Source organism: Cyphomyrmex costatus, unplaced genomic scaffold (genome assembly GCF_001594065.2).
Source record: "Cyphomyrmex costatus isolate MS0001 unplaced genomic scaffold, Ccosl1.0 scaffold101, whole genome shotgun sequence".
In the NCBI taxonomy this organism is placed as follows: Eukaryota; Metazoa; Arthropoda; class Insecta; order Hymenoptera; family Formicidae; genus Cyphomyrmex; species Cyphomyrmex costatus.
In genome coordinates this window covers 191,761-218,709 of record NW_017274966.1, presented here as the reverse complement: position 1 = coordinate 218,709, position 26,949 = coordinate 191,761, and the positions used below count along the sequence as shown (strand labels likewise).

General features: G+C 29.5%; 3 protein-coding genes across 3 annotated transcripts in view; 1 reads left to right on the top strand and 2 right to left on the bottom strand.

Annotated features, from left to right (window-relative positions):
- LOC108772569 (cytochrome P450 4c3) lies at positions 1-26,927 on the top strand. The gene is made up of 9 exons (XM_018538128.1): positions 1-191; positions 11,521-11,718; positions 16,609-16,791; positions 22,975-23,044; positions 23,150-23,276; positions 23,597-23,833; positions 25,813-25,975; positions 26,216-26,615; positions 26,854-26,927. Exons 1-8 carry the CDS (start codon positions 5-7, stop codon positions 26,575-26,577), a joined length of 1,527 nt encoding a protein of 508 aa, XP_018393630.1. The 5' UTR covers positions 1-4; the 3' UTR covers positions 26,578-26,615; positions 26,854-26,927.
- On the bottom strand, positions 17,236-19,648 carry LOC108772589 (uncharacterized). The gene is made up of 4 exons (XM_018538150.1): positions 19,328-19,648; positions 18,595-18,811; positions 18,133-18,346; positions 17,236-17,518 (listed from the first exon to the last, which is right to left on the bottom strand). Exons 1-4 carry the CDS (start codon positions 19,613-19,615, stop codon positions 17,266-17,268), a joined length of 972 nt encoding a protein of 323 aa, XP_018393652.1. The 5' UTR covers positions 19,616-19,648; the 3' UTR covers positions 17,236-17,265.
- The window catches only part of AMPdeam (AMP deaminase), a 40,299-nt gene continuing 40,114 nt past the window's right edge, over positions 26,765-26,949 (bottom strand). Inside the window, exon 15 of the mRNA XM_018538076.1 lies at positions 26,765-26,949. The gene's annotated coding sequence lies outside the window, so the exon portion shown is untranslated.

Genomic DNA, 26,949 nt, shown 5'->3' with positions numbered 1-26,949 from the left:
CAATATGATTATCGAAGCAGTCCTAGCAGGAGGATCCTGGGTGACTGTTTTTCTATCCTTCTGTCTACTATCTCTTTTCTCGACCCTGCTAGTGCAACGTGGAAAATTTCTACATGACTTGAGGAACGTGCCTTATCCTACTGCATTGCCTATCATAGGTAATGCTTATCAACTCAACTGCACTCAAGAAGGTAAGCCCTTCTGTGATTGTAATACGTAAAAAACTTTGTCAAACAGTATCCGAGAATGGATTGAAATGGATTAAAATGGATTCAAATTTTCAGAAATACGGATTCATGAATGTTAAAATGAATCCTTTTCAATCCGAATACGTTTTTATTCGTTTATAGGAATTGCATGAAGCATATCTGTATACTTTTCAATCCGAATACGTTTTTATTCATTTATAGGAATTGCATATGGAGCATATCTGTATACTTTTCAATCATAAAATAATATTAGTTTTTTCAGTGCGTTTGTGACCATAGTGAATACTGTTCAATTCATAGTTTTGAATAGGAAACGCAGTTTTTTAATCCAGTTGTATCCAATTGAATCTAATTGAATCCAATTGAATTCAATTGAATCCACAAAAAAGTTTTCGCTGTTTAAAATACGAATTCGAATAGATAAAATCCAATCCATTTTAATCCATTCTCGGATACTGCTAGCGATCGATTACCAGCTGAACTATACATACTCAGAAAGAATAGTTTTGAAATTGCAAATTTAGTTAAATATAGATCTGAAAATAATTTTGTTGGACTATCAAAATAATTATATCGGGTATGGAAAAAAGATCGGTATTCTTGAATAACTCAGAAAATATAAATTTTATAGAAAAATGTTTCAGACAAAAGTTGTAAGGCGTAAAAAAAATCCACTTGCTAATATTATCAGTTTCACTTTGGATAGCATTGCAAACGTCAAAACAAAATCATCTTAAATTTTTTTAAATGTAACGCCTTATATTTTATTGTGTATTAATGTAACCTTCCTTGAGACATTTACAAAACATTATAAGAAAGTATTTTTATAAAACATAAGTTAAGGCTTTAAAATTACAATATCGTTAGCATTAGCATTAGTTGCCTAATCGCATAACATTAAGGTGATAATGTCAGTATAAACCGATAATATCAATAAATAGACTTTTTACGCCCTACAACTTTTGGCTAAAACATTTTTTAAATAAAATTTATATTTTCTTGAGTTATTTAAAGGTACCGACCTTTTTTCCGATCCTGTGTAGCATACTCAATTACTGATTATTGGAATATCAAAACCTTTTGGAGCATTATTCATCATGCTTGAATATTCTAAGTAATTATCTTGATGGTCCAACAAAATTATTCTTGAAACTGTATTTAATTAAATATTTGGATGTTTGACAAAATTGTTTTTTTAATGTTATAAAATAACTTATGCTGATGCATGACTGTCGAAATGTTGGACTAATCGTTGTTGAAAATAAATGTAAACGATATTCGTCGATATAGCTATTATTTGTCGAATAGTTTGCATAAAATATATTATTACGAGAAAAACCGTATATACGAAAAGAATGGTTTTACTGAAATATCTAAAAAATTAGCTCAATACAGATCTGTGTGAAAATAATTTTGTTGACCTATTAAATTATTAATTACAGAACGTTCAAGCTAGTTGCTAGATTGTTAAACTTTTTGTAACATTGCTTATCATGATTGAGTTTTCTACATAGCGATTTTAATATAGTCCAATAAAATTATTTATATTTATAATATATACATACATAAAACATTCGAAATATTATAATGCTGCTTTGCTAAGAATCGAAAATAACAAAATATATAAAAGAGAGAAAATAATAAAAATAATATGTTAAGTTTACAATGCATTTTGTAACTTAAGTTGTATCACAAAAAGTGATTTTTTTGTACAAGATGAGAAGATCAAATTTATCTGATAAAATCACATATGATTTGTTTAATATAGAATATTTTGTTTACATTTTATTCACATATAATAACTATTATATATATGACGGTTTTTATAATACATAACTAACAAACAGTATTAAATAAAATATCTAAAAAAAATTTGGTTTGCAACAAATTATATTTTTATTCATAGAGTGACGCAAATATTTGTGCAGCAAATACATAAATATCCTTATTTAGAAAGATAAAATTAAATTAAAACAACTCCTTATACATTTTAGTATTTAATATTACAAACTACCTCAGATTAATATTACAAATATCATACATCAAAGCATTTGACCTAAAATAAATATATCACAGCATTTTCTGTCCTATGACGCGTAACGCATTTGAAAAGCAATGAATCTTTATTGACATGAGACGACGCTTGCATTTTTCACATGTAAAGGATTTCTTTGTCACATAAATAAACGTAAAAATATCTTGAATAATGTTAAAGTCAAAAGTACAAAAAAAAAAACAGATTTACTTCGGTAAGTAACATCGATATTCTAAAAAAATATTTAAAAATAAAATGTAAGTTAGGTGTGATTTCATATGTGCTTAGAAGGAGGTTTATATTATCAAACTGAAATCTGCGAATTTATTTTAGGGAAAAAAATAATTGGACATTATTTTCACTATCAAGATGTTACTTATTATTATATTTGAGATGTAGAAAGATTAATTTGTAATATAACTTATTAAAAATATAAGAATTTTTCTGTCATTGAAGATAGTCCGAAAATTTCAAATGTTTTGCGTTTTACCACTAATCCGTGACTTTGAACAAAGCAATTTGCCATCTCCTGATCTAGTTTCTCTTAGGGACAGTTTTCACTACAAATTAAACTAAAAATAAACTATTAGGACAACGTTGTTATAAAATATTATATATAACAACATGAATTTTAACTTAATTTTCGCGTAAAAATTAACAATACTTATAACAATAACAGAAACAAAACAATGTGTTTAGAAATTTCTTTGTGGATTTAGTTATAATGAAGAAAGATATATAATGGATAATTTCTATTAAACGCAAGTCGATATCTATTTTGCTTCTCGAGTAACTAGCAAAACTCTCTCTTTTAAAAAATGTAATTTTAAAAAACACCTAAAATTGTTGTTTTTAAATCAAAATTTTATATACATTTTTGAACAGTATACAATTAGCTTGAAGAAACTTTAAACAAATTCTATTTAATATCATTATATAATATGCACGCTGTATGTATTTGAATGATCAGTATTAGAACCTGACAAGACACATTTAAAAGGTTTATATAAACATAGATCTTTCTTAGTTTCTAAAGTATAAAGAATCTTATTGTTTAACCATATAAAACACTTAATGGAACAAGTAATAGAATTAAATAAGACAAAGTTTAAAAGAAACAACTAAATACAGTAAACGCAAGACAGAACATTTTGTTTTTAAAATTATTTAAAATGATCTTCTTTAACCTCGATTCGTTCTCTGAATCTGCGTTTCATACTTTGTCGTACTTTGTTGAATATTCCTGGATATATATAGAATTTTACATAAGTATTTGTTTACACATCAATTTTTTGATAAACTCTCTTAAAATGTAACATTGAGAGAAGATACGAATTTCGCGTGCGCGTGAACTTTAAATGCTTCCAAATGTAAAAATCAATTAAGTTCGAGCATAACAAATCATGCAGTTCGTCATGCAACGGAATGAATTCGGATGTACCCTGAAACCAATACGTTTTTTAAAAAGGTGGCCATTTACGAATACCGACAAACAATTTTTGCAACAAATTGTTTTGTCTTATGTATTTTTATTTTTGTTTGTTTCCTTTAAACTTTATCTTGTCCGATTAATTGTTTGATACTGTTAAATAATAAAACGCTTCCTACCTTAAAAACTAAGTGTTTCTAGACTCAAGTTTATGTAAACTTTTTTAAATGTTTGGTCGATGTGAATATGTTCTCGAAATATTAAATACTCTTATAGCGTTTCCAACCGTAATGGATTTCATTGTTTTGATGTCCATTTCTACCAATGTAGTTTAATTTTAATCTCGATTCAACTAACTTCATTTTTTTCTAGGTTCAAGAATTAGAAAAAAGGGAAGTAGTAAGTTAAAATGTGATTAGAATTAATCTACATTGGTAAAACCGGGCATGAAAGCGGTTAAATCCAATTTGCTAGGAATTTATATGTTTATTCCGAAATGTGTTTTCGTCACTCAGGTCATAAGTCAAGATATCTTTATAAATAACCCAAAATAGAACTTGTGATGCCATTTATCATTCAAAGCTTGCTATAGCTGAAAATGCTATTATCAAATACACCCTCTATTATAAAGTTTTCTAAAAAGAGATCTCCAACAATACATATTATACATAGGGTTTTCTAAAGAAGGATCTACAATAATCGTCTGCAGCTGTTGTCTGTCAGCATGCTACAAAACTGGATTTTTACGTTACATTAAATCTTCGGCACTATTTGGGTTTTCATTTTCGCAATTTTCTGAATTTTTTACTAAAATCAACGACATTCTTTTCTAAAGAAATTAAATCACACTATAATAATCTGTAAAAATAAAAAATCAATCTTTTGACCTTTACAAATCTTCTGCCTCTTCTTAATGATAATCTTTGAAAATATGCCTCTCGCAGAATCCAGTTAAAATTAATCGAATAAGTAAAATATTACGTAATAAATGTTATGCTGTAACATTTACTTTTCTTTTCTTCTGTAAGATATAGAAAATGCAACGTTAGCATTATATCGATAATACATTTAGCACATTCCACGCCGTATCTATATTATTTAAATAAATATAAATCATTACGTCTTATCTTTCGGTACCATTTAAAGTCAAGCATAACTCTTAGTAATCATTACATTTCATCGTACGTTGTGATACAATTATCAATTACACTTTGAATTCGAATCAATGTCTATTTCATTATCATTTCTGACTGGGTAGGAAAGATTATTTATTCCTTTTATATGATTATTATATTGTTTTGTATTAATAATATTTATTAATTTAATTTGTTTAATAAATTTATCATAATTTATGTAATCATCGAAAATCTCGTACAGAAATCATGAAAATGAACTGAGTTTGACTCAAATCGTATCTGACTTTTCACAACCGGATATGCATGTAACAAGATAGTTTGTACAAAACGTACTATCCATTAATCTGCAGTTGCAATTAGTTTGTAAAAAACTTAATAAGAAAAAATACAATGTGTTGAAAAAATTTGATAAATGATATTTTGCGAAACGCTTAAAAGTAAAGTTTTATTACAAACAGTAATTAATAATAGTGTTGTAATTTCACTGAAATACACACCTATATTTATATTATTTATGATCCATTTAAAGTAAATGTAACAATTTTTGCGTTTGCGAAAAATATATACGTTTCACATCACAAAAAGTTGAACAATTAATCCTGTGTATATACGCACACATTTTTTGTTTCTAACTTTTTTCCTTCTAATTTATGACAACGTGCAAGGATAAAGTTAGTAACTATATATGAAGTATAATATAACTATAATGTATACTTACTCGCGTATAAAAGATTTTCACTCCATTTGAGTATTACATAAAGTTACATAAAGTTTCAATTATATGTAAAAAGACAATATTTTTATCTTAGATAATATATGTTGTCCAGACGTTCAAAGAGAGGTTATAAAAACCATGATTTTTATATATATTTGTTCCATAAATAACCGTTTCTACCAATCTAGATTAATCTTAATCTCAGTTTAACTTATTTATCCCTTTCTAATTGTTAAAACTAAAAAAAATGAAGAGTTACTTGGACTACTGAGATTAAAATTGTACTACATTGATAGAAACAGCCATAAAACAACCAATTGATTACTGCAATATAAGACAAAATATAACTTTCATGTAAAGATTATACGCACGCGTGATGAAAAATTAAAAAAGGAGAGAAATGTGATTGGTGAGCTATCTTGGTCCAATATGATAATCGCCAGGCATGAAGAAATGAAGGCGAAGAAGAAAAAGGAGAGAAGAAAAAGCAGGTCGAGGTCGCTCGAGCTGTCTGAATAGCAGCACGTAATTGCATACGATTTTGTATGGCGTTACGTACCCTTCTCGTTTTGGGAGAAAAAGAGAGAGGATAAAAAGAGAAATCATCGACGGTAAGATTTCGCGCAAAAAGAAAAGAAATGGAAGAGATGTAACGCCCAAGATCTGGCGCGAAATTCTGACTATTCAGCCGATGGCCTATCGGGGATAATTCCGGGCCAGACTCCGGCCAGACGGTCTCGTCCGTGAGAAGAGAATAGAATAGACGCTTCAATTCATGTATCCGCTATGATAGATAAATAGCAACAATCAAGGGAACATTACGAGTATTATTGGCACAAAAGGCGACACAAGCGTGATTAATGTGCGGTAGCACACTTCACGCGAATATATCCTGTTAGAAAACAATTTTCGGACAATAAATTATATTTTAGCAAGATTATTAACGTGACGTATGTCGATTAACTTATTATTAACTTACTATTAAGTGTCAATCTACGAGATTATTAATCGATAATTCTTTTTTCTCTGATTTTATTTTTGCTCATCGCTTCCAGGAAGCAACAAATTAAAATTAAAAGTAACCCTGAGTAATAACTGAAACATTTAACCAGGCAATTTCATCAGATAACGATGAAAAAAAAATTACTACCTATAGTACTACTATAGTATTATCGGTTTTAATTCCATTATCATGTGCAGTTCTTATTAAATAATCAATTAAACTCATAAATTATAGACTCCTTAATTAATACAATAAGACAAGAAAATAATGTAATATACTAGACCATATAGGCATCAATCGCAGGTTGTTTTTTATCTCGTTTTATTATGAAATGCACGCGAAACATAATTACACAATGATTATTAAATCGAGAAATTTAAGAAGAAAATAAGAGACTTAAATGCATGGCGAAAATCATTCAAAGCCTAAACTAGACAGACATTTATTATTCATTCAAAAAATCTTACGTGCAATGTCACTACTTATGCGAAATATGCACGATGTATTTCGCGATTACATTATACTTATTCTTTGTTCAATTTCGCGACGTATCTTTACAATGACGACGGGAAGGGAATGAGGAGCTGGAGCTAAAATAGATCGTCAAGGAGAGTCTTCCACCGTCCTAAAGGACGCCCCGTCTCGCATGCCAAGGTCTTCGACAGCATCTTCCGCTCTTTTCCCAGAGCTACTCCTTTCTCTCTTTGTCTGTCATTCTCATTCCCCCTTCTTCTTTCTCCTTCTGTCTCTCTTGTTTTTTTTTTGCATTTGTCGTCCACGTGCGGTACACACTGTCCATTTTCAACCGGTCAACGTCCGGTCAGCCTGTCGGCCGTCAACTCGCTGCACGTGCAGTGCAATTTCTCTCTTCCTCCGCCGTCCCATTCTTGATTCTCCGTCTTTCTCATTTTTTCTGTTCTCTTTCTTTCTCCCTCTTTTTGCCTGCGCTTCTACCTCCTTCTTTATCAGAGTTTTATTTTAAAAAAGCGACTTTATGCCGTTAAAATAATTCTTTATTTACTACTGGGTGATAAAAAGGTTTGATCAAAGTTTTGTGTTTATGAGGTCATCAGAAACACATATTTATTAAAAAAAAAAAAAAACTCTGGAATGTTAGATATGTTTTATCAAATATCAAAAACAATAATTAACATTCGGATTGACTTCGACTTTCGAGAGGGTTCCGTTTACCTACAAAACGATTGCATATAACTTCGTTTGCTCACAACAATATTGCACACAGCGTATTGCACACCCGACAATATTGCTCACAGCATAAGGAGCTTTTGCCATGTATCCAGATATACGATGAATGCTAAAATTAACGTTATTTAATGAAAAGTTGAATTGTACGTGCGCAGTTCGACTTGTCACTAAATAACGTAAAACTTTAGCGTTCACCGTATATCTGGATAACTTCCTATTGCCCTGTGTGCAATGTGTAGTATGCAATATTGTCATGTGTGTAATATGCTGTATGCAATATCGCTGTGTGCAAATGAAGGTGTAGGCAATCGTTTAGTAGGCAAACAGGCTTCTTCCTAATTCTCCTAAGCAGCTAACAAAACAGTCTTGTAACAGTCTTGTAAACCAATTTATATCAATAAGAATAAAAATCTTATATAATAATATAGTCTGTTGTACTTTTTGGTATTTAATGAAATGTAACTAACACACACTTCAAATCTTTTTTTAATATACGTCATTATCCAGATAGCAAGCTGAAGTTAGTATACAACTATCTTGTATTATCTCAACATTTTCTTCGTATTACTTTTTCTGTGCAATCATACACATATACAACACATGCACTTTATTTAATCAAATATTTTATTCTAAATTTATTTCTCGTTCTGATAAGAATTGTTCTAAATTGATTTTTCTTCCCTTCTTTATTCTTCCGTTATCCATTTTTTTATTTCTTTTCTCATCTTCTCATGTCGCATCATGCTCACATTAATTACTTTCTTTTTATCGTTTTTTTTATAATATCTTCACTTAATACTTCTTATTCTCGCGAAGGTCGCGATTTATATCAATAAGAACAGATCTAGAATTACGACAACAACGCGATGATTGGTCAGACATGAAACTGTAGAAGGTCTATTTCTGCACAACGTCGCAGGTCGGTGACCGCGAGAATGATTGAAGATGATCTTCATGAAAAACGTCATAAATGCAATAACAAGCGACATGTGCATTCGATAAATATTAAATGCTTTATATCCTTACGAAAAAGAATATCAAAATATCTATACGAAATTCTCTCCACGAGTGTATCTTCTCGACAATTCTCGAAAAAATATTATATATTAATATATACCCACCAAAAAAGACAATTTTTTTGCAAGAAAATAAAGTCTTTTTTAATCATTTTAATTTTCTTATCTTTTACAATATTTTTCGTATTTTTTATTTTTAATACCAAAAATATATAAATATAGGGCATATAAGAGTCAAAGAATAATAAAATACAAAATAATATAAATAAAATGAAAAATAAAGAACTCTTTATATAAAATAATAATCTAACAAAGAAAGGACAATAAGAGTCAGATAGTAAATAAAATAAAATAAAGCGGTTAAAACATTAAAATAACTTTAACTGTGTATATACATAGAAATAATTGAAATACAATAAATAAATTAGAAGTACTTAGCCGCTTATGATGTTATAAAAATGATAAAAACGCAAATTTCACACACACACACACACACACACACACACACACACACACACACACACACACACACACACACACACACACACACACACACACACACACACACACACACACACATGTACATACACAAATATAAATATACAAATATATTACATTTTGTTAATTTAGAGTAATAATTATTAATTAATATTGTATCTAATATTTACGCAACATATAATCAGTATAAAGAAAATTTCAATGAATCAATTCTAAAGTTGTATGAGAATATTACTGGATATGAAGAGTCATCTTTTTATGATCTTTACAAAGCGCAATTATAAAGACTCTGTTGCGATTTGCGATACTAACATAAATCTGTCCGAACATTACAAACAAATTTTGGGGGGAGTATTATAACAAATTATTCTCGTTAGTTTGACATAATTTCGTAAAAAATTAAATCGCTCAAGTCTTGAAATTATAATTACTGACTACTGTTATTTCCGAGGTTAACTTTATAGCGAAGTCAATAAAAACAATACACTGAGAAAAATGATTTGTTTGTATCAACAAGATGTATTTGATTAAATGCATTTTGATTAAATCTAGCAGAATTTTTTGTTATAAGACCCGAGATTTTATATAACTAAATCGTTTGGTAGATTATGTTATAAAAATTTGTTTAATATTTTCTAGTTGGATCTACAAAACTTCTAGTTATATTGACTAGCACACACAACATTACCACAATGCTGGTTAATGTTAGTGTATCCTAGCAATTTTATTATTATATAAGTTGGCGCAAGTCGGCGCGAATCGTGCTGAGCGAGCAGTGCAAGCACGTATTTTATATTTTTGTATCGCGTGATCGTAGATCGCGTGTCATGTCGCGTGTCGTCGTTATAGCTGATGAAAAGACATGTGTTCTTCTCCGCCAATGGAACTTCGAAAAATATGTTTTTAAAGATGAGTAGAAGTTTTTAAAGATGAGTAATAAGTACAGTTAACATATTAGTTCTGATACAATTGACGAGAAAAATTAATTTGATCAACAAGAAATTCTGGTAAATTTAACTAGAAAGAATTAATCAAATTCATCCGGTAATTATTATACAAAAATTCTGATTCGTCCATTTTTGAACAGACATCATGCTGGTTGAACCTACCAGAACTTCCAAATAATCCAACCAAACTCTTTTTTCAGTGTATAGTATAAAAAGGAATAATATTTCATTTATAGCTCTATGGAGATATATACAAATATTTTAAATTAAGTTATTAAATAAAATTTAAAAGGAATAAAAATAGAGCATATACCACACGCCGGATAACAATAGCGAAATTATCATGTTTTTACAAAATAAATCTACATAGACGTTTCGGTCATTAATGTGACCATCTTTAGTATAAAACAATAATCCTTAATAATATGTACTACGGAAAACATCTTTCGCAAGTTATCAAATAATATAATTTCGTTAAAATATAATTATGTCATTAGTTCGCATAAATACAATTCAGAAGTTGATATATTATTAGTATACATATTATTAAGGGTTATTGTTTTATACTAAAGATGGTCACATTAATGACCGAAACGTCTATGTAGATTTATTTTGTAAAAACATGATAATTTCGCTATTGTTATCCGGCATGTGGTATATGCTCTATTTTTATTCCTTTGATTTTTTAACCACTTGATCTTTAAACTATTTTTAAATAAAATTCCTCATCGTATGTGTGAGGCTGTACAGACAGAACGATTTTGTTAAAGTATCTATAAATGTAGATATGTAGATACAAATATGAAAGTAATTACGTAGGAAACTCTCAAGCATGATGAACAATGCTGCAAAAAGTGTGACATTGTAGCAACTAAGTTGAGCGTTTTAAATAATTATTTTGATGATTCAACAGATTCATTATTTTTGGATTTGTATCTAGCTAAATATTATCAATAAAACTGTTGTTTTCATATATAAATCATCAAAATACCAACATTTTATTTCATAACTTAATTATTATTAACCAACATAATTGTTAATTATATTTTTTATAGCATTTATTAAATATAAATGGAGAAAATATGGTAAAAAATCTTACTTATTTGAATTTCCGGCTAAATTTTTCGACTTCTGTTTTAGTAATTATTCAGAACTGCTTAGAATGTATTAGTAGTGATGCACATTTAGTCCGAGCACACTGTGTTCGTCGTACGGACGGGCGTATCTCATTGTCGCACTGAGCCGAGTCGAAGCGGACCTAAATGTGCATCCACTGTGTATTAGAATGATTTTATGTATAAAATTTATTGAATTTGTTTATTTCAGAATTCTTCCAGAAGTTGATAAAATGGGCATACAAATTTGGTGATATTTATCTAGTCTGGGTCGGTCTACGGCCTTTTATCTTCCTTTATAAAGTAGAGGCTGTACAACCTCTACTTAGCAGCAGCATACATATCGATAAAAGTCTAGAGTATCAATACTTGAAGCCTTGGTTAGGTACAGGCCTGGTAACCAGCAATGGTAAGTGATTCACGTTTTACAAAAATTAAAGCTGCATTTCTGACAAAAATAAAAATTGGAACATAAGTCAAATGTCTGAGGAGAGTAACAGAAGTAAATGAAACTTTTAGAAAACAAAACTTACACTCGCTTTTCATATTCCCGTTTTTATTTTCATCAGGAATTACGATGCAACAAAGATTAATTATTGCCATGTATCGAAAAACAAGGGATTGGACAAAGTATCTGAAAAAGACTTCGTATTTTATCGTAGCTTCGAATTACGTTGTAACGTTTTTGCAATACGCATACGATGTCACGAGTAGCACTGACACGTGTGTGTTGTGATAAATATTACAGAGTGATTAAATAAATCATGATTCGTTCGCGAGTGGACGCAACGTATTACAATTTCTATTCTAATTCATATATAAAAATGTGCATAAATGAAATATTATAAGCAAATAGACGCAAGAATAAATACCTATCATAAAAAACGAAATAAATATTAAATTACATAAAATAATACTTTTGAAATTTATATAAGGAAAAATTGTTATATATATTTTTTCCGTATAAATTATTACATATATATTATTTTTATTATATATTTATATTAATAATTGGATATATACAGTATTTGCGTTATTAGATACAAATTTATTAATACTTAATAATGTTTAAATTTTTTAATTTCATTGAATTGAGAATAAATCCTCTAAATACACAAAATACGAAGAAATATTATACTACTATCTGAAATATTTAAATAAAAATTTCTTAATTCTTAAAGGTAACTCAGATTTCATAAATTTATGTTTTATTGAATTAATGATAATAATGATTATTCAGATATTAAAATTTTATGCACAAGTACAAAATGGGCAAAATTTAATTCATTCATCAGTCATTAAATCCTGAATTAATTTCTAAACCATTTTTTACCATTATACTGAAATCGTTTTATTTTATACTTTTTTAACCACTGGAAAATTGCAAAGATTCGCATGATAAATGATCCAGAAGATTCAGTATGCTATTTCAAGATGATTATCGATAATAACTAGCGCTTAAACGCCAGCTGCTTCTGAAATAATTAAGCGGGAAGACATTGGAGAAAAAAAATTCTCATTCTTTTTATCCTGAAAGAATGTTTTTAATTTAGAATTTAAATAAAAAAATATGAAATTCTAAAATATTATTTTATTAAACAGTTTAAACTTATAATTAAAATTCAGATTTAAAATCAGAACTTAAATTGATACTTGAAAATTTAAAGCCTCAACAATATTGTGAATCTGTATATTTTATTTATTTTACCTTTAAATAAAAAAAATTGGAAATACAATTTCTTTTAGAAATCATTGACACGTGCGCAATGTACATTCAATGAACGCTCGTGCAACACTAGGAAACTGTGCCACTGGAAACTGATAATAGTATAAATTTATTATCTAGAAGCAACATCGTAACATTTCTGTCCGGTTTATGTAAACTTTAAAGGTAAAAAAAAGATAAACACGTAGCTCAAAATCTGTTTAAAAGTCGAACTTATACATTACCATATTATAGGATCAAACAAGCTCTTTCAACGTCACTATCTAGTGTTCTCTGAAAATATTTGAATACCTAAAAAGTATTGTATGCGGGTTCTAATCTTTGATCTTCTCAACTCGTCGCTACAATGTGTATGTTCTTAGAATATTTTTCTTATTTAAATTCAGTGAACTTCTGTGTTCCATTATTTGCCGAAGAATATACGGTCGTTTCGCTATATATGCATAGATGTTATGAATTTTTTTGCAAAAGAAAGAAATAAAGTTTAAAAAATGATGTTAAAAATAATTGGTCATTTTTATTACGTAAATGACCTGATCTGTTACATATTGTATGAAAAGTTTGCTCTGCAAGTAAAACCAATAAATGATTTATAATTGATTGCTCAATAAAGATAATATATATCGATCGACCTGTCTCTGGCGTATATATAATTAATCGTAAAAATTATAAATTGATTTTAAAATATTTTAAACATTGCATTTTCTCAACATAACATCTTACATAAAACAATTTTTTGTTTTATTAAAAAAGATAAGCGATTAAATTGCTGGAAGGATTATATATGCAAAAGATTCTTTTTAATTATCGATATTAAAAATTATAATAATTTCTGAATATATTAGAGAGGTTAAAGTTGAAAGTAATATTCTTTTAGTTTCAAGATAAATATAGTCTGTATTTGCTTATAAATTTTTAACTCGTATACACAAATAAAAAGGAGATTGAATATTAGTTTTATAACTGAACGCCGTTAATTCAATTTCTATATATATATATATATATATATAAAAGTGTTAGACCATTTGAATTAATAAAGGCGCGTTGTTACTTTTTGTCCCGACTTGAAATTAGAAGTAACAACATTGAGGCAAGTTGTTAACATATGGTATGTTAATATGATTTAAATAGCGTGAAATAAAAGCAAAAAATCATTAAAATTGTTTTTAATTGTTTATATTAAATAATTAACAGTTGTAATAAACGTCTTTCTCTGGTTTAACATATTATTATTTTTTTTACTATAAATGAACAAATAGGATTTCTTTTTAAAAAATATGTCAGCTAATCAAAACACCTTTCAATTTCTGTACTATGATACGGAAACTTCAAAATCCAATAATATTGCGCAGTTTTCGTACTTCAGATGATAGTAAATACTTGTATATGTTATTAAATATTAGACTAGCTTCTTTTCTTAATCTTCATTGAAAACTAATTGATTTTCTTTTTTGCTTTTTTATAAATTTGCTTAAGGCACCTAAATAGTCACCACACTTATATTAAATCGTAACATCAGAAGCGAAAAATGACACGTTAATTTTTATTATGTGCCATTTATTAATAAAGACAATTTAGATAAAATTAAATGACAAGACTACTTTAAACAATTGTAAAAATGGACAAACGTTATTCTTATCTTCCCTTACTAAGAATCAGTAAATAATGAAAAAGAAATAAAAGGCACGTGAAGTTCTTTTATTTAATGCGCATGCGTGTTTTGCCTTTTAGCACTTTTTACGATTATTTACAAAAGTCAACTCCAATCAGCTTGTGTTGCGATTCTTATTAGAGGGTCTCTTCAAAGAACTGTGTCATTTATATCTCTCTTGTTGGAAAACTCGCCAGAGCGAGACACGATTGTTGTGGCGCCAAACAACAGCGCTAAGCCGACACTGGTCTCGTTCGCAGTCTTACAGCGCTAAGAATCAATTACTTATTGCACAATTAAATTTGATTTAACTCGGCGCGGCGTCGTAAAGATGCTAAAATATTATACAGTTGATTTAAAAAGACTAATAGTTTTTATGGAATAGTACTTTTAATATAGATAACCTGATAAAACAAATCATTAAGTATACATAAATCATTTTATTTATTTATTATTATATAACGTAAATCCAGTAACAAGAAAGATATTTAAAATCTTTTGTGTTATTATGATCCAACCTTTGTGGCACCCGATTAATGATATTGTCTCGACAATAAAATAATTATGAAGGAGATGATTCTCAAATTAATCTAACATTCTCAGACTGTTTGGTATTGTTACACAATTTTGCAGAAAGATATTAAAAGAAATATTACCGATCGTTATTAAACTCACCTTGGATTTACACGCAAAACGTTGTCGTGGATTACGCGAGTATATAATAGAAATTATACGCAAAAGACTTTGGACTTCGAGCAATAAAATAATTGTACAGCATTTCAAATTTCCGCACAAAACAGAAGTATTATGTTTGATTAGCGACAGTATGACATTAATCTCATTAGTCAGTATTATCTTGTCAATGTTAAAACGTTCAGTCTCCTTAAATGCATGTTTTATTTTTATTTTGCAAAAGCGTTTTAACATATCGTGAATGCGATAAAGTAAAATTTCGAAACATACGTTCTTCAAATCCCGGTTTATCACATTATTCGTATTCATTATGCCGGTATTACATTAGCGATTGGAGATTGCGTCTGCGTTTACGTTTGTATTTGCGATTAGACGTTTTTCAATCACATTAGCATTGATTAACGATTACGTTTTGTCAGACATTGTCTACAACGTATATGTGAAAAAGAATAAAAATTATAAAATTAATTAATAAAAATTCAATATTTTTTGAAAATATATCAGCATTTTTGGTGGCATGATTCACAGATAGAGATTTCACGTTTTTCCAAGAGATTATATGTTTTCAATTTTTGTTTTAATACATGACTAGTCACATGACTACAAAACCGTCTTGTGATTGATGGCTTTTGCGTCTACAATTATGAAAAATAGACAGATGTCTAAACGGGAATCATGAATCGCCAGCATCTCTTTTCTGACTGATTGAAAGACAATCGCAAAAGCGAACGCAAACGCAATTTCCAATTGCTAATGTAATACCGGCATTATAATATTAACTGTTAACAAAAAATCGTTGATTTAATATAAATAACGTTTTTATCTTAACTTTTGTGCTTTATAACACCAAACTGTCAATTTCTTATTTTCAGTTTTGGATATCAGTACAAAATATAGTTTGAACTACATGCCAACGCAATTTTTTAATTCTTGCAAATTTTCCGGTTTGCGAGTAATTCAAGATTTTATATTGTTATTCAAAGAAAAGAATCATAATTTTTAGTTACGCGGATTTTTCTTATAATAAGAAAGCTCATATGAGCAGCTATTTTGACATCCGTGTTGGTAACTCCATTACGTTTTCTATATAAGAAAAATATATAAAATTGGGAGTTTATATTTGTCTTACAATGACCCTAAAAACGCTATGAGAATTTTTCACTTTCAATATTACGCGGGTATAGTAAATATATTTGTAGTCGTAATAAAAATTATGATCTTTCTTTCAGGTGAGAAATGGCACTTTCGCAGGAAGCTGTTGACACCGACCTTCCACAGCGGCCTCCTGGAAACATACTTGAAAACCGCGAAAGAAGAAACAAACGTCCTAATTTCTTGCCTCAGGAATGAAGTGGACAAATGGTTCGACATTGTTCCTTTTGCAAAGCGTGCCGCTCTTGATATTATATGTGGTGAGTTCAATTCATTTCGCATCAAGTTTATAAAAATGTAACGACTTCATGAAAGATATTTTTCCTTTATAATATTCCTTACCAAAGAGATGGCTTTGTCAAACGTAATTTAACAATAATAATGGTTATCGTGAACCTTTAATTTAACAGTAAAAATGAACTTTAACAATAGTTATCATGGAACATCATTCCAGCATAGTAATTCAAACAATTTCGGAACTGTCTTAATTATATGAAAACATTAACCGATTTATTATGAATAAAAAATTATTTTTTAATAAGTCATGACATTTTTAGCATCATCAGAACTTTATTAAAATATTCGATTGTAGCGTAACTGTGTGTTTTAAAAGAAACTGTATGCGTATTCATTTTTCAATATAACATTGAAGGAAAGCACAAAAAAATTCTATTGAAAATACATGTAAGGATATTTTAAGTTTACCTTGAAATTCTAAAAATTCAATCAAATAGTTAACGAGCTTCTTTAGTTATCTTTGAAGACTTACAATATCGGGATTTACGTGATTTGTGAACGATGTTAAATCGAGGTCTCTTCTCCCAATCTGCAGTCCCGACAACAACGACGCTTCTGTCCGAGTTCGTATTGCTAAGATATAGTGATGACTGCCGTTTTCTCATTTCTTCCGGCACACTTATTGGTTTATCTTTCCGTTTGAATTTTTTCCGTTTTTGTCTCGCATCACGATCGGCATTGAAAGTCAAGCTAAAACAAGTTGCAGCATTAGCTTGTTATTAACATAGTAATTCAATAATTAAATTTTTGAAAGTTACAGGAGATTCCTGCGAAATCTTGAGAAGACATATTGATCCTCCTTCAAACAATTTATAAGAACGAGATTTTTTCTTATCAGCACAAATTCATCCGACGCATTTTTATCGCGTGAATGACATTTAAAAAATAATGACACCGAGAAAAAAGTGATATAAATATTACTGCGAAGTGAGGGGTTTGATACAAACGATGCGCTAAATGATTGCCACAATGGCCTTCAGCTGCTCCGATTAAAATACTTGAATACTTTGCGATTTATTCATGCACTTGTAAGACGACTGCAGTCGCAAACACGTCTTTTGCGTTTCTTTCGCGCTATTAATATCACAATAACACTTCGTAATTTGTGTTATAATAAGAGAAACAAACATTATACGTTATCAATATTATGTTACCAGCAAAACATTCACAAAAAAAAACGATTTTGCTGAAGTATTCTAAAAATTGAGCTAATACAGATCTGAGAATCTTCTATATTTTTTCTTTCTATATATAACTAAATTTTTATAGACACGTCAGCGAAACTATTTTTTCCGTGTTATTACCGTAAAGATTCGTGCAATAACTTCGTCATATCCAATTTATTTTCCTCCGGTGAATTAAGTAATTTCGCCTTGATATCAGAATGATCCATTTGCTTCAATTTCGACAAACCACGGATTCTAAGATTGCATAATCGATGTATCTGTGTCTTACGTCTCGATAACATGAAACACCGATCCTTTCGCGGTTGCGATAATTCAATTATTCGCTGCGTAGCTGTAATTAATAATTTGTAATAAATTTTACACATGATAATGCTTTTTAATTTGTTATTGAGATTAATGTACTTTAATTGTAACAATCGTTCGTATTTTGCACGAAACGTATTTATTTTCCAACCTAATTTTTTAATTTTATAAATTTTTTCCAGAATTTTTTTAACAAATTATTTTTGCTACAAGGATTTATTAAATTTAAGTAGAAATTATAATACTGATAGTCTAAATGTTTTTAATCACACTAACCGATTGCCTTAAGCGCGCTCGGTGAGACGGAATTAATAGGTTTTGGTGCTGAATCATGAATCACTTTTGGACATGCAAGCTCGATTATACGAGACATCGATGGTGCTTTACTTTTCAAAACCTTTTCAGGAAGCTCAGCCTTTGTTATGCGAGATCGAGGCTGAGCTAATTGTTTCATCCGCTCTGTTATTTCATATAACAACGCGGATATTTTTACCTAAATAAATTTAATCATTTTATAATATATATTTAACAATTACATTATTAGTCAATTAAATTTTATAATATTCCTTATAAAAATCTAATTTTGACCAATTTAATACTAATCAATTTATTATTGGAAGACAGTAATTAATCATTTATTTGGAAAATTAAAAGTACTGAACAATAATGCTTCTAATACTTAAAATAAGTATTTAATTACTGTCTTTCAGTTTGGTCAATATTAGATTTTCCTAAGGGATATATTAAAAGTTCCTATGAACTATATCGTGGCAAACCAATTATCTTTTATATTAATTACATTTATTAATTATATTAAATTGCACGATCATATTAAATATATTTATTAAATATAATAAATTTTTATAAAAGAGATGAGTATATTTAATATACATATAGAATATATACTCAAAATATATAAGTACATTTTTTATTAAAAAAATACAATATATTCATAATATATCCTTAATGCATTTTTTAAAAACAGGATTCAATTGAGTCTCATATATACTTTAGTCAAATCTGGTGAATCGCTGCTAGACTTGTAACTTCGCGGAGTAGATAATCGTAAAATCGACGATATAGAAATAACCTTCTTCTGCGTGGGTTTTGAAACAGAAGTTTTGAAAAATGATGGATTTTCGCCATCGTTAACGCACGACCTTACGTCTTCGTTACGCGAAAGAGTACTCTTGTTAATTTGTACTGTTTTTATTAACGAATCTTTATCGGGCAGATTAAATTTTGTCGTTTTTGCAAAGTCACCCGAGCTGTGACGAAGTTCACTAAAATCGTCCATTTGTTTATATTTGTAAAATGATATCTATTCGTGAAAATAAATATTTGTAATTGTATACACTTTAGTTTTATAATTTTTTTAATTCTCTCTTCTTTTTATTAATTTGACTGATACATACTTAGAATTTTGAATTAATAATAGGAAAAGGTGTGAAGTGGGAAGAGATGAGTGATCGATTAATTATTGCTCGTCGATCGTCTACTAATCGCAAATGTATCGATCATGGTGATTTCTTTCATCATGGTATCGACAGATTGTTGATCAATAGAGCGTTGTTAAAATATAGGTATCGTGGAATATGCATTTTATATATGTGTTATCTATATTACGCTGATCATAATAACGCCAATTATCATAATGACACACAGCTAACCGTCATTAATGTTCATGTGATATATTGTTTTGTGATTATTGCTTTGAACGTTATCGCAAATGATTAATTTTAGTATCATTAAAGCATTGATGTCATGATACTTTTTAAAACTTGTCCTTGTGTAATTATTTCACAGCTGGGACTAGACATTTCGATGCCCAAGGCAAAAAAAATACGTCCCTTAATAACAAAAATTTTTGTTGGACATGTAAAACATAATAAAAAAAATTAGTGATATCTAATGGCGAATTCGATTGGATGCACTAGTGCGCACTAGTGCGCACTAGTGCGCACTGAGTGCACCTGAGTTCATTTGTTTTCCTTTTCTCTTCAGGAGAAGGGAAAAGGAAAAAAGATGAACTGGTGCAATCACCCTGCACTGGTGCATCCCAATCGAATTCGCCATAATATATTAGTATCACATGCACATACTTTATATACAGATTACGTGTATGTATATTATAAATGAAAAACAAAACAACTACCAAATCATACATTACTGTAAATTAAAAGTATATATATATATATATATATACATATATAATATACATATATAATATATATATTATATATATAGCACATATATATATATTTTACATATATTATATATAAATAATATTAATTCTTTTAAAAATTCACATAAAATCTTTCTCTTCATTTAAAATTACACTTTTTATGCTGATAATCACAAAATTGTTAAATATTTTATTAAAATTTATATATCCCTACCAGGACAAACGAGTTCACAATATGCACCCCTAGTGCCCCGAAGTTTTAAACTTCAGACAATGCAAGGAAATAACAATAGTGATAGAAATTACGATTTCGGTCTCTAGAAAGAGGTATCAGAAACTATATGATATATTTCGATGTATCCAATTTCTGATAGATTGAAGTCGTTTTGAGCTTCTTCTTACTTAAATTATCTATTTATTTCTATTTAAATTAATCTCTATTCCAATTAAACATAAATACATATATATTATTCTATTACACGACATATACATACTTACTGCTTAGAGTTCGATATTTAATAGTGTAAAAAAAAGCCGTAGAAGAAGAGAAAGTGTAAAAGAAAATGTAAAAAATGGAAAATCTGAAACAAAATTTAAAGTATTTGGCGATGGTATAACGTCGCTCATCGGTTATTACACCGGGAAAATAGTTGATCTTATCGTTAAAAGTGAATACTGCCATGCCTGTATATTTTGAAAAAAGAAGACTGATTACTGATGAGTACACTGAGTATCAACATCAAGAAAAATGGTTTGCGAATCGCTCAGAATCCATAAGTAAAATGGAGGTTGATGCCATCAAAGAAATGTTTTCAAGATCAGAGGAAAAATTCGGAATAAAATACAGTAATTACATTGGAGACGGTGACTCTAAAACATACAAGGCCATTTTAGATTTGAATCCATATGGTGACGATTGCCCGGTAATAAAAAGCGAGTGCATTAGACACGTAGAAAACAAAATGGGCTCACGACTCCGAAATATAAAAAATGAAAAAGACTTAGCGGAAAAGGAAAATTAACCAATATACTTACCCAAAAGTTAACAAAATATTATGGACTGGCTATTCGGCGAAATGTAAATTCTGTAGAAGATATGAAGAAATGATATTTTTCGATTATGTACACGATAGAAAAAAATCTAATCAACTGATTGAATTGTTGTTGGACTTGTTTTTTTTTTTGTAGATAAATAATGCCTTTTCTATTTGAACCAAAATGTTTTTGAAAAATTGTTAAATTACACCAATTTTTTTGCAAGGAACCATTGAAATTTTTGATGAAAATCGAAAATTTCTTTTTAAAGTCGTACAGATTTTCCAATTTTTGCTTTTCTTTAATTTTTTTGGTTCAAATAGAAGATAATATAAAAATAAAGCACATAAATTTGGTTTTTTGTTTCAGATAAAAATTACGATCGTTAGCATGTACACAATGGAACTACAACGGAACGCACTTAATAATCATATCCTCATTTTTATAACAAAAAATCAATATTATTTAACAAAAAAATTATTTTCTAAAGTTGAAATGTGTATAGTAAAATGTCCTTAAAATTTAGAAGCAATTGGTTTTACGTTATCTGAGAAAACATTCTAGAAGATCATGTAGCAGAGGTTCTCAACATTTGCTTGCGCCGCAACTCACTCGGAATGTCGGAATGAATAGGAGCAATAGGGTATCCCCTTAATAGCGAACGCACCCTTTAGCAGCAAATGAATTATAATACGAGTATATAGATATTTATATACTGCCATTTTTGCGTTACAGCCTAATTATTTATCCATACCCTGTGTATGTTGATTAAATAAATTGTATACTATATATTGCATATTAAAATATTCCTTAGATCGCAAAATTTTTTTTATCTAAACTTAATTGTAATAATTTAATTAATAATTAAAATTAGTATAAATATGAAAGGATTATGAGAATGAAGCCGGTTGGACGTGTTGATTAATTAATAACAATAATGATTAATTAATAATAATTATTATTTTAACACATTAGCGGTCTTTGATATTGAATATTGTTTATTTACGCGTCTGAAAGAAAGCGTTTATCATTTCACACATATACCAGTTATTGCGAGGAATATTACTAAAGCCTCGGTAGTCTAATTGGCTAGGACACTTGCGCGTAAAGCAAAAGGTATCCGGGTTCGACTCCCGGCCGAGGTAATATTTTCCGCAATAAGAATAATTTTCCAGATTTAGTATTTTCAGATTATTAGAGTTGCGTTTCAAGATTGACGCGCAATTTGGGGGAACTACGTATATTGGTTAATTATTAATTTAATTTAATTTGTGATAGTACCGCGATAGTTTACATGTAAGCGATAAAAAGATCCAAGCTAAACTGTTATAGACTTTGTATTTGTATCGGTTGTGTTCTCACATTAGCGGTCTTTAGGGTTGAATATTGATTATTTTAACAGTTAATTTAATTTTACCAATGCAATTTTATTGCAGATACTGCGATGGGTTATAAGCTCAACTCGCAAAGGAACTGCGAAGTCTGCTATGTCAATGCTGTAAACAAGTAAGTTCATGATTTTTCAATGCCTCCGTAATTTTTTTATACAATATTCTACAACATACATATATCAAATTCTATTTTTAAAAAATATTGATTTCTAATTTTCAGGATTGCGTCTATTGTCCAGATGCGCTTCACAAATGTATGGTTAACATTCGATTCAATTTTTAAGTTAACTAAAACAGGACATGAGCACGACGAGTCCATTCGAATTATACAAAAGTTTGTCAACAAGGTAATGATTAATCTAAACGCAAACAGTTAAAACTTTTGAGCTATCTACAGCTACTCTAGCTTATTGAGATCTCTAATAACACTATTACCAAAATAATAAACAGAGATTAACGCAATCTCATTATTATCTACTTTATATACAAAATCAATCACTAAAATTGCAATTTAGATCAATTTACTTTTTAGTTTCAAATTTAGACTCACATGTTCGTGAATGAAAAAAAAGAGAGCTATCTCTTTTCTTCAGTGCAATATCTTTCCATAATTATACACTTGTATATGTATATTATTTACAACAGAAAAATCATAACTTTCTTCTAGGTAATTGCAAAAAGAAAGGCCGAATGGAAACTCCAATGCGATGACAACTTCAACGATTCAACGAAGAAGAGACGTGCTCTCCTGGATTTATTATTGGAAATGTCACATAACGGCACTGTTCTGTCGGATGAAGATATTTGTGAAGAAGTGAATACTTTTATGTATGCTGGACATGATACACTGTCCACCAGTATATCGTGGGCATTGTATGCGCTAGGACGACACCCCAAATACCAGGTATTAACAATTCTTCCAGATTGTATCATCGTGAAGTTCGTTCTTCTCTCCATACAGTGTTGAACCTCCCTCTCACAATCAGTATATACGCGCGCATATATGATCGCACAGATATATGAGGACCTACAGTTTAAGCGCCGAATTCGAACGGCAATGGTAGGGAGGTGGCAAGTAATACTCTCGGCGGCTTGTCGTTATCTCCGAGAGGAACACAAGCATATGAAAGTTTTTCGCCGGGAATCGAACCCGCGGGATTGTCAGTATAGCAGACCAATACGCTGTCTACTATACCATGCTCGGTTATCACTGCTATGTTTCATTCTGATAAACGATCAGGGAATGGAAAGTTACTTTTTAAAAGTAACTAGTTACAGTTACAGTTATCGCTTTTTAAAAGTAACTCGTTACAGTTACCGTTACTTGAAAAATAACTATTCGTTACTTTTTTTAAAATTAATTTAAAAATGTACTTTTGCATTTTATTTTTTATATGTAATACTGACAAATATATAATTTTATTTAAGAAAAAAAGAACAATGTAGAATGGCTCAAATAATAAATTAAATAATAGTAAAATGAAAAGGGTTACGAGCCAAAAATGAAACAGTTTATTTCCGATAAGAACGACGATGACAATGTAATTAAATGTATAAATATATATTAGAACAATAACATGGATAAAACAAGATAAAAACAAACGACGTTTCGACACTTATTGTCATCGTCTTTTAAACTGTTTCGCTTTTGGGCTCGTAACCCTTCTCATTTTACTATTATTTAATTTATTTTTTAATTTTTTTTAAACACAATTTTGTAATTCTAAAACCTATAAAATATGCAGCAAACTGAAATATTTGTATGTCCTATGTGTTACATAGAAGATAGATGTGTAAAATAATTACTGAATCATGACGGCCGAATGTCTAAGGGCTTTCAAGTCTTATTGATAAGCACTATAAATAGCATGTATCCAATCGAACCGTGTTCAATCGTGTGCAAAGTAACGACAAAAGTAACTGTAAATTTCGTTACCGTTACCCAAAAAATGTAACTCGTTACCGTTACAGTTACCAAAAAAAGAAAGTAACGCAGTTACCAGTAAAGTTACCAAAAAAGTAACTTGTAACTGTAACTTCGTTACAAGTAACGAGTTACTTCCATTCCCTGTAAACGACGATAGAGCATTATCTCGTCACATCTCTGATATAATTTTGGTAATGATTTAAAATACCCGCCCCTCCTTCTAAAATCTTCATACCTATTCGATAACAAATCAACATGTTGAATTGGCTATTGCTTACTACTGTTGTAGCCTTACGGACTCTACTGTGATTGGTCAACTTGCTCTCACTTTACTACTTAAGTCTTTTTTATATACCAAGGCCTTTAAAATTCGAGGCTTTAGAAGTAAAGATATCTGTCATCCTGACTCGATACAGCGGTATATACGTGCTAATTACATAAATTCTCTATTTTACAGACATAAATTTACTGCTTTACAGACATAAATGTGCTTTAAAAACCAAATTCAGTGCTTCGAACATATTCTCTGCATTAGCAGTGAATTTACGTAATTCAAAGCGATGAAATTGTGTAATTAAAGCAGAACTTATACATAGCACTGTATCGAACCGGGATGACAAGCATCCTAAAGTCTCACGAACTTTAACGCTTTTTTAATAAATTGATTCACGAGGCCAATCGCCGCGTTTTTCTAACGGATTCTTTTATTTTGAGCGAAGAATGAGTACTTTTATTAAAATTGTAAGAGGGGAGTTTTTAAAAATTATTCTAAATAATTTTTAAAAATCTTTAAAAAATTATATTTTTACATTTCGTCCGCATTAAATGTATTTCGTAAATTATGAAATGAATTAAGGAGATACAGAAGATGTCATTGAAAATGTCTTTCTATATTTTTAACATTAATTTAATTGTAACATTAATTTAACTGCAGCGCTTTCTTTTTTTGTTTTTAGGAAAAAATTTTAAAGGAATACAACGATGTACTGGGTACAGATGAAATTACATTGGAGAATATACAAAAATTAACATGGTTGGATGCTTGCATCAAGGAGCAGTGGAGATTATATCCTGTGGCCCCGCTTATAGCAAGGCAAATTTACAAACCGATTGAAATAAGTAAGTACTGAGCATATATATCTTCAATATATTTCCAAAATATTCCAAATATCATTTAGACAGTCTCATATTATTCAATATTATATTATGATCAAAATTGCCGAGCATTTTATCAAATAATTGTTGAAACAAACAAGTTTAAAATATGACAAACAACTATTACTATTTTGTCCAATCAGCAATTGCATAATGCATGATATAAATACTTATTTATATAAAACATCTTTTATCTATTTTTAGTGGGCAATCAAATTCCACCTGGCTCGACAGTTCTTGTCAACTCCTATTTGCTACATCGTGACGACCGTTACTTCCCCGAGCCGCATGTTTACCGTCCAGAACGATTCTTATCTGATGGTCCTAAGTTACCTCCTTACGCTTTTATCCCGTTCAGCGCTGGCTCGCGTAATTGCATCGGCTGGAAATTCGCCACATTAGTGATTAAAGTGGCCATCTTATCCCTGATAAAAGCTTTTCATGTGGAGGCTCTTGATAAAGAGGACCAATTGCGTTTTATATCCGAATTGGTGTTGGTCAACGCAAACGGAATTCGTCTTAAAATCACGCCGCGTGAACGCGAAGATTCTTCTTCTGTGTCCTAAAATGGATTTCCAACTATAATCCAATAATTAGGAATACGGTACACTAAAAAAGAGATTTAATGATAGCTACCAAATGTTTAGTGAAATAATGCCAATTAAATATTTATAGTTAATAACTAAACATTTTTTACTTTTACAAATACTTAGTAAGTATAACCATTGGTAATACCATTTGGGGAATAATATTTATTAAATCTTTTTATAAACATTAATTTATTAAATATTTGTATAGCTATATTTTTAACATTTGATAGCTATTACCAAACTTTTTTTCAGCGTACCACAATTGACTTGGGATTATAAGATCCACTAAATATTACCTCCTCGGGGTGTAGGGAGATTCTGTATTGGCTCGACGAAGTACATCGTCAT